Raw genomic sequence first — 9,292 nt, forward strand, 5'->3', positions numbered from 1 at the left:
CGTATTTTTACATCCCTCACAACGAAAAGAACGCGTCGGCCCACTTGGCAAGGGTTTTACTGACGGTCAGAACACTAAATCTGACCATATTTTATTTAAAAGTCACCCTTGGGGACAATTAACATTGAACATATTTGTTGTCAGACGGACACGATTAGTGTCCCCTTACATTCCAGATACTAAACAGAGTTGAACCATTGCTAATAATATCAGAGAAACTGACGTAATCACGGAAACAAAAAGTTTATTCCTGAATCATGAAATGATGTCGAGACCAGGTGAACCATGTCTGATGGATATGTCTGTACACCTTGACATTTTTTTACCACATATCAATTAAAAATTTTTGTATTAAAAAATCTAATCCGTTTTTACGCAGTCACTGAAACAGAAATTAACCCTTTTGGTCATATAGCCCCTAACATCTTTACATACCCTTGCTTTCAGATGTTTTGGTTGGAGCGTACCTGTGAAGAAAAATCGACCCAAGCGCCTCGGAAGTACTTAATTGATTTTTATTCACAGCTAAGCATAGGGACTATTTTGCCAAGATATATACAACTTCATGTATGTTCCTTCCGACCCTTTTATGTAAGAAGCCAAACAGTTCTTCTTTGCCTCACGATATTTTGTCACTTTGGAATAGAGGAATATTCTTAAATCGATTTCAACGTTTAGAGTGGGGTGCTCATTTTCGCCGGGGACACAATTCGCCGTTTTATGATTTTGAGGTGTAAAAACTTGAAAGGATGGCCCCCACTCTATGTCAAATGAAAAGATTCAAATTGAAGATAATCTAAAAGTAAATGAAACTTTACTGACCTGATATTGTTATTGACAGAGTAAATAGATTTAAAGCTTCTGCTAAGAAAATGAGCACATAAAGTCTTAATATAATGATGGTAAATTGAGGTAAAATATTTAAAGAAATACATTTTAATATTTCATATAAAACTAAGTTAATCTTACATGTATTTGTAGAAAATAAATAATTCTTGTATAAAGCTTTTTGTGTAAAAAGATATAATTAGAAAGTCTCTAATGTTATGTAACTTTTGATATATAAGTATTAGATGTGAGATTCTTCCTATTTGACACTTAGCGATATAAATAAGGTTTGACAGCTTAAACTCTTAGAAGTATTTCCTTTAGCAAATATATTAATTCTTTTCTATTGTTCACATAGAATTCTATCTAACCAAAATAATCGGATTTCCCTAATGGTCATAAAAACAAGGTATTTAGTAATTAAAAATAGTAACCCCAAATTATGTAAAAATGTGAATAAGGTAAAAGAGATCTAACCAATAGAAACTGTTCTTATAAAAATAAGTATTCTAAAAGTCATTTTGATTGGTGAATAAAATAAGTCCAACCAGCACGTGTTCTTAGGGTTTAAAATAGGAAACCCTAAGGAATCAAACATTACTCTTATGGTTGGACTCGAAATAAACATATATAGACATCTTTGTTTTATTCACCAGGAGGCCTCGAAAGAACGCGAACGACAGTCCCCCAAATTGTCGTAGTTAAAATAGTGAACAGAGACTATGTAAACACAAGAGCGACGACAACATTAACCTTCAGCGGGAGAGGGGAGGCAACTGCCTTAGTCTGTCCTGCCCCCTCTTTCCCGCATAACATTAACCTGAACTGTAGCAGGAACAGGATCAGGATCACATTCAAATTGAATACAAGACATAAAATATGTTTCTAACTGAGTTTAAATTAAGTACTCTCCGCAATAGCATGTTGAGCAGAATCTTTACATATGAATTTATGAATTATAGGATCAAGCTTGTTGAAATGTATATAACTAACACATAAACTTAAAAAATCTTGTATACAACAACTAAAACAAATCGATGGATTGTTTACCAGAAAACAGAATCGGAAACAATATTTCAAAAGATTCGATAACTAGTCTGATAACAATAAATTGGGTTCTGTTAAAGTTTAAATAATTAACAAAGAAGAATTACGTCCAGAACAAAATGCAACATGAAACCACCTTCAAAATAATTAACTAAGTAAAATATTTACTTAACAAAAAGGCCTAACATAATGAATAGAACATTGGATGATGAAGTTGAAATTTTCGATTCAGAACCACTAGTAATAAATACTTTATACAGAAGCAACAACTCATCAGCTCCTTATAAAGGGTAATTACGTTATCATAAATTATAAATCTTATAACACAGGAAAACAAATAAACCGGTTGAATGTTTTATTTTAAAGATGTTTCCAACATTCATTTTTTATTTCATGTAATCGGATATTGTATCTATTATTTCCTCAATTGATGGTTTCTGCACAGGACAAGGATTCATGCACATTTGTCCCAGTATCTTCAATTAACTTGTTGAGAATATCTGAAGAAGATACCCAAGACAGAAGATATCCGAAGCTTTCGTAGTAATCTGTCCAAAGCTAACTTCAGGTCCCAAATGTAGGAATTTGCGAGTTCCTCTTCTGACAGATAAAAGTTTTGACCTCCCTTATGGCTGACGTGGCCCATGTCAATGAATTTGATTGTTAAGTCTCTTGGTATTTACCATTATGTTATCACTCTTTACATCGTTTTTTCTTATCAGAACATCAGCGTCATGAATGCTTTTTAGACTTTTTGAAATATTTAATGTAATCTGTGACTATGTTGAGTTTAATGACGGAATAAGGACTTGTAGGATTCCTGCTTCTTTTGAAATATAGTGCAGGTTATTGTGTTGATCATTGTAAAGTTTGATAGCACCATTTTGTTATTGTTCTATTATAATACCATTATGTTATTGTTCTATTATAATTTTGAAAATTATAATACTTTGAACGACAAAACTATTTTACTCGCGTAGTGGTATTACCCATATGTGGATTCTTAAAAATTCTTAAGAACTTCTGGATAATTTTAAATCTCGGTCTTTTTCTGAAATAAGTTCTAACAAAAACTTTTGATTTTTCAACCCTGTATACCACCATTCCCCATGTGAAATTATAATTTTGAAAATACTTTGAACGACAAAATTATTTTATATTTCTTCCTGTGTGACGTTTACATTTTCTGGCGTCAAACACGCGACTCTACACTAAGAGTAGATGTGAATGCAGTCACAGGACTTTAAATATTTCAATCCTTTATGGGTTGATTTAAAATACATAAGTAAGCAATGAATGTGGTTGTTAAATTTGATAGATGCTTTTTGTGCTTCTTTGTTAAATGTTTGTTTGTTTAGAGATTGTGACACAGTGATGACTGCTGTACCCATATTTTGACAATGTTACCTATTATGTCTGTTTTGTTCACGCATCGTTGTAAATATAATGGAATTTGATGCGACTGTCATACAAGTGAGAGGTTTAGCGCTATAAAACCAGGTTCAATCCACCATTTTCTACATTTGAAAATGCCTGTACCAAGTCAGGAATATGACAATTGTTGTCCATTCGTTTGATGTGTTTTATCATTTGATTTTGCCATTTGATTAGGGACTTTCCGTTTTGAATTTTCCTCGGAGTTCAGTATTTTTGTGATTTTACTTGTTCCTATAAAAAAAAGCGTTGTGTAAGATGCCTTGCAACAACTCTGAACGAACCATTAAAATGAGTTTAAGGTATGATAACCCACATCAGACGGACATGTACATGCGACAAATATTATATTTAATAAAAACAGCTGATCTATCCATAAGAGTAACTTAAAAACTGATCAAATCATGAACATTAACATTGATCAATGAATGTGATTAAAAAAATGAGGTCAGCTCAGATAAATTCTGTCAGATGAACATAATATGTATGTTTTATGGTCACCCTTACAATTATTTTATAAAACAGTTATAATTGATCCACTACTGTAATATCCAAGAAAAAGCTGACTTTAAGATGGCTCACAAATTTGGTGATGTCTTAGGGTAAGATAAGAGATAGTTACCAATCCGTTATAGCGTAATGCCTTATCGATCGATATAACTGAGGAGTCACACGACGGGTGTCAAATAAAGAGCAGGATCTGCTTACCCTTCCAGAGCACACGAGATCATTTCCGGTGTTTGGTGGGGTTTGTGGTACTCAGTCTTTTTAGTTTTCTATGTTGTTTGTCTTGTGGTTGTTTTTTGCCATGTCTTTGGTAGTTTGTTTTCGACATGAGTTAATATATCCCTTTGGTATCTTTCGCCTCTCTTCAACATGGACCAAGATACTTTATGTGTTTGAAAGTTGTTTGCTTTACAATCAGTGGAAAATAGTTCATGCATGTTCAGGACGAGAACAAGTTAACAATAAATACAATAGATATGCCCTGAAATAGGGGTCGAAGTCCGAAAAATTAAATATGCCACCGGAAAATGAGGGCATATTGGATAGGGACAGAAATTTAGCCTTGCAACAGGCCAACTACGGTCCCATCAAATAGTTTTTTTCAAGCTCACAAATTTGGTGATGTCTTGGGGTAAGATAAAGAGTTAGTTAGCAATCCGTTATAGCGTGGTGCCTTATCGATCGATATAAGTGATCTTTTTTAGAGGAGTCACACGACGGGTGTCAAATGTGTTTGAAAGTTGTTTGCTTTACAATCAGTGGAAAATAGTTCATGCATGTTCAGGACGAGAACAAGTTAACAATAAATACTATAGGCATGCCCTGAAATAGGGGTCGAAGTCCAAAAAATTACATATGCCACCGGAAAATGAGGGCATATTGGTTAGGGCCAGAAATTTAGCTTGCAACAGGCCAACTACGTTCCCATCAAGTAGTTTTTTTCAATGGTTGTTAACGTGCAGAGAGCGTGCACTCTCTACACGATGGCCTTATTCTAACCGGACGTGGCTGCGTATTTATGCATCCTGCACAACCAAAACATGCAAATGGACGACCCATTTTGGCACCGGTCGGACGAACGCCAAATCAAATGGTTAGGGTTAGCGTTAGACCATTTGTTTTCATAGCCAGAAATTAGTAGTACTTTTGCTAATTAATATTCATAATATGTAAATGAGAATTGTACCACGTGATAATAGTTTGAACTGGACTGGCTTGATATCATTAAAATATTTAAAACACGGATAGTATAAGTTGCCCGTCACAGAGTCCTTGTTTATAATCACTCTGATATTTCCGTAAAGTTGTCAGGCGGTCAAAATTAAAACAATGAACGCGAATTAAGTGAATTTTTCGTGTTTTCGTGAGTTTATTCTTCTTGAAATAGGGGCATTTTAACTTTTCGTGGGAACCTAGAGTTCAACGACTACACATACAAGGTTTGGACTTGGTTATTCTTTAGACATTCAAGTTTCAAGTTTCATTCCCGCAACCTGTTTTTAAAGGCAGTGCTTTAATGCCTTTCTAGTTGCCGTGTTAATATTTCTTTCCGCGATATCCAACTTATCTACGTGGGGGGTCATTTAGCTCCAAGTAGATCCGGAAAATGTTGATTCTCTCCTCTTCTTATTGTGGTATAAAATGTTTTTTGTCTCATTTCATTTACATTGGGAAATAGAGAAACGATCATTATGTTTTGTTAGTTTTAAAATCTTTTGATTTATAAGTATTTTGCATTATAAGCAGTCAACCGATTGACAAACTAGAATTATTTGAATTCCGTGGGAAAGAGCTCGGGTTAATTTCGAGTGCTATCTGCAATCTAGATGTTTATAAATCATTTCAGTCGTTGATATAATAATTAAAGGTCGACTGAACATGAATTATATTATACAATTTAAAGCGCATTTCTGTTTATGCACGTGAACCCGTCTAACGTAATTGTTATTTCGCAGTTATATAAAGTAGCAAATTATCGTTCCTGAATAGGTGGCGCCGTGGTAGCGGATCCTGTTCCTCAACTTCCGGTTTCTGCACAGTGCAACTATTTCAGTTATATTTTTAATTAACGATGCCAAGTACTTGTTGTTGTGTACCTGGATGTCATTTAAGAGGAGGACATGCATTTCCAAATGACTTAAAAAGAAGGAAAAGTTGGATCAACGCCATTGCCCATACGCAGATTGGACGAGAACACGATGATATCGTGGAGTCCATCTCAATCAGCTGTTGTTTGCAATGCACGTTTTACTGAAAAAGACTACGTGCAGGAAACTATTCATGGTAAAACTCTATTTTCTTTGTGAAATATATAGTTATATATGTAATCGCCATGCAAATAAACCAAAGTCAGTTTACAACCGCAATTATCGTTTTAGAATAAAAGGGGGTGGTTAATTCAAGACGTCATAATTTTTTGGATTACGATTCAATGTGATCTGTTTGAGATTTTTTGGTGCTTGCTACAATTATAATGATTTCTTACAAGAGGTATATCATACTGAGAATTATTTTAGCAGTAATTATGCTTATGTAGTAATGACAGGAATGCATAAGCTATGCCTCATAGACTTTCTTGAAAAATATCAATGACAATGTTAACAGGAACAAAACAATGACATGCTCTCATCTATATTATAGTTATTTAGGTACAAACAATGTATGTTTGTTGCATACGTCTCTCATTGTTTGTCCTTTGGATTTACATAACATACATTTTGATGTACATTGAATCAGGCTAACATAGTTTTATCCAGATTGTAATGAATAAATCTAGTTAATATTTTGCCAGGTTACGAGTACAAAGGAATTATAGTTATCTCGTACCATTGTAACTCGTACCAATGTCAACTCGTACCACTAAACAAAAACTCGTTCCAATGCAAACTCGTACCACTGCTAACTCGTACCACGGTAAATTCATACCATTGTAAACTCGTACCAACTTATTTAAATGCATTCAAATGGTGTTTAATGATGAATATATACTTTAATTTTACTCAATACCTCTTAAGTCTGTAAAATGTATATAATTTGAAATTACAATAACCAATTTGTAGCTAATTTTCCTTGTCTAATTGGATAGAGAAAACCGTGGCAGATTGGCTTTGTTGTCTCCCTTGAATAGACTCTTTTTTAAACTTTTACTGACAACTATTTGATTTAGTTTTTAATCATTCCAAATCAGTAACATTGAATAGATTTGGGTATTTTTCTATTGTTTCTAAAAGGAATTTTATTTAATGAAAGAATTTATTGATTGTGTTTTAAAGGTTTAAAATTGTTTATGACCAACAGTTAGAAAGTATGAAATTTATTTTTATACAATATTCAGCACATTTCAGCAGAATATGACCATGCTTATATGATTATACAAGTTGATTAGTAAAAGATAAAAAAAAACAAGTTGATTAGTTAATAATCAACCAATAATCACACAATCAAAGGAATTTAATATATTTATTAGCATGGTAATTAAGAAATTACATTTGTATTTTTGTCTAAGTTTTCATTAAAATCTGGTATAAATTTCAAAGATATTTTAATTTTTTGTATAAAGCTTAAAAAAAAAATAATCATAAAACATTCGTATTTTTGTCTAAGTTTTCATTAAAATCTAGTATAAAATTCAAGTAATTCAACTTTTTTTATTTAGTTTACCAAAAAAAAAATCATAAAACTTTCGTATTTTTGAATATATTTTTAATGATACGAGTTTGCAGTGGTAAGAGTTCTGATTGGTACGACTTCCCAGTGGTACGAGTTTACGTTGGTACGAGTTTACAATGGTACGAGTTAACTTGCTTCTGTACAAAGTATGCATTGCTAATGGAAGTTCATTTAATTATCAAAAAACTAATGTTTTATAACCTTTTTCAGGGCACAAACCCACCATACAGAGACTTAAGTCTACTGCCAATCCCAGCCTATTTTCCTGGACCAAGCAAGAGACTGAATCGTCCGCAAAAAGAAAAATCAGGGCAGTTTCCTGTGAAAACAAAAGAACTAAACTTGATGAATATTGTAGTAGAAATCTAGAGGAAAGTTTTGATTGTAAAGTTGGTTTTCCTGAAGAGGTAATTCATACTGCAGACAGGATTTATGACTGTCCACCACCAACTGCCGAGCTAATGTTGAGCTTCACAGATGGAATTACGCAAACACCATCAATGCCTTATTTTCAGCAGAGAATTTTGAAATGAAGACACGTGACACAGCCATGCATTTTTATACCGGTTTAGAGTTGTATACTAAATTTTTATTTGTTTTGACCACACTTGGTCCAACAGCACATTGTTTGAGATACATATATTTTCAAATTGATAGGGTGTCATTTGAAAATCTGTTTTTTTTATGACTTTGATGAAATTGATGCATTATACAACCAACCTTGAACTGTCTAGATTCTAGATTGAAACTAGTGTTAAGAATATTGTGTAAACATGGATTGTTTTTATGTCTAAACAGTGGCGTGAGGCTAACACTTGGCCATTTAGTGGTTTAGTCAGGTATTTTTCGCCATCCAACTTAGAATTAAAGTTTCCTACAACTTGGATTATTATTGACAGCACAGAATATCCCGTGATAAAACCTAAAGCTCCTAGAGCTCAGGCAACCTTTTCATCATATAAAAACAGAAACACTGAAAATACTTGTATGTTGGACACCTGGTGGTTTAGTCAACTATGTCTCTAATGCTTATGTTGGTTGTACCAGTGACTGTGAAATAGTTGAAAGATGTAGAATAGTTCAATTATGTGATCCAGGTGACAGTGTGATGGCAGACAAAGGTTTAAATGAGCAAGATTTGTTTGCTCACTTTTTTCAAAAAAAGAAACAGAATTAGTTCCAAAACTCTTATACGGGATAGAAAAGTCTCCAATTAACACGTGCACATAGAGCTAATTATTGGACTTGTCAAAACATACAAAATTCTAATAAATCCTATGAATGGAACTGAAACAAAACTTTCATCTGAAATAACATTTAGTTGTTTTATGTTGTGTAATTTTAGAACTTGTATTGTGCCAAAGGATGCATAAATAAAAGTGACGCAATGAAGTTTGTTCTGATATATATATATAAATATTATTTACAATTACATGCACATGTAAATTGTAATGCATATAAAAATAAGGAGATGTGGTATGATATTCAGTGAGTTTATCGAACCAAAGTGCATAAGAAATGGGTTAAGCAGTTACAGGTGTTACTGTCACCATACAATCTCCAACAATTAGAAAAACTTGTACCGTGTAAAAAATTTCAGAGATCTTACAACTAAGTTTTGTTGTCTCACCTTGACTTTGGTGAATTGTTTATATCTGTTGATGTAAATATAAAAAAGAAGATGTGGTATGATTGCCAATGAGACAACTCTCCACAAGAGACCAAATGACACAGAAATTAACAGCTATAGGTCACAGTACGGCCTTCAACAATGAGCAAAGCACATACCGCACAGTGAGCTATAAAA

At 33.2% G+C, this 9,292-nt stretch overlaps 1 protein-coding gene across 1 annotated transcript; it reads left to right on the top strand.

Annotated features, from left to right (window-relative positions):
- Nucleotides 1-5,540: 5,540 nt before the first annotated feature.
- Nucleotides 5,541-8,877, top strand: LOC127727053 (uncharacterized). The gene is made up of 2 exons (XM_052234467.1): nucleotides 5,541-6,099; nucleotides 7,696-8,877. Exons 1-2 carry the CDS (start codon nucleotides 6,015-6,017, stop codon nucleotides 8,016-8,018), a joined length of 408 nt encoding a protein of 135 aa, XP_052090427.1. The 5' UTR covers nucleotides 5,541-6,014; the 3' UTR covers nucleotides 8,019-8,877.
- Nucleotides 8,878-9,292: the final 415 nt, after the last annotated feature.

This window comes from Mytilus californianus, unplaced genomic scaffold (assembly GCF_021869535.1).
Source record: "Mytilus californianus isolate M0D057914Y unplaced genomic scaffold, xbMytCali1.0.p SCAF_19, whole genome shotgun sequence".
NCBI lineage: Eukaryota > Metazoa > Mollusca > Bivalvia > Mytilida > Mytilidae > Mytilus > Mytilus californianus.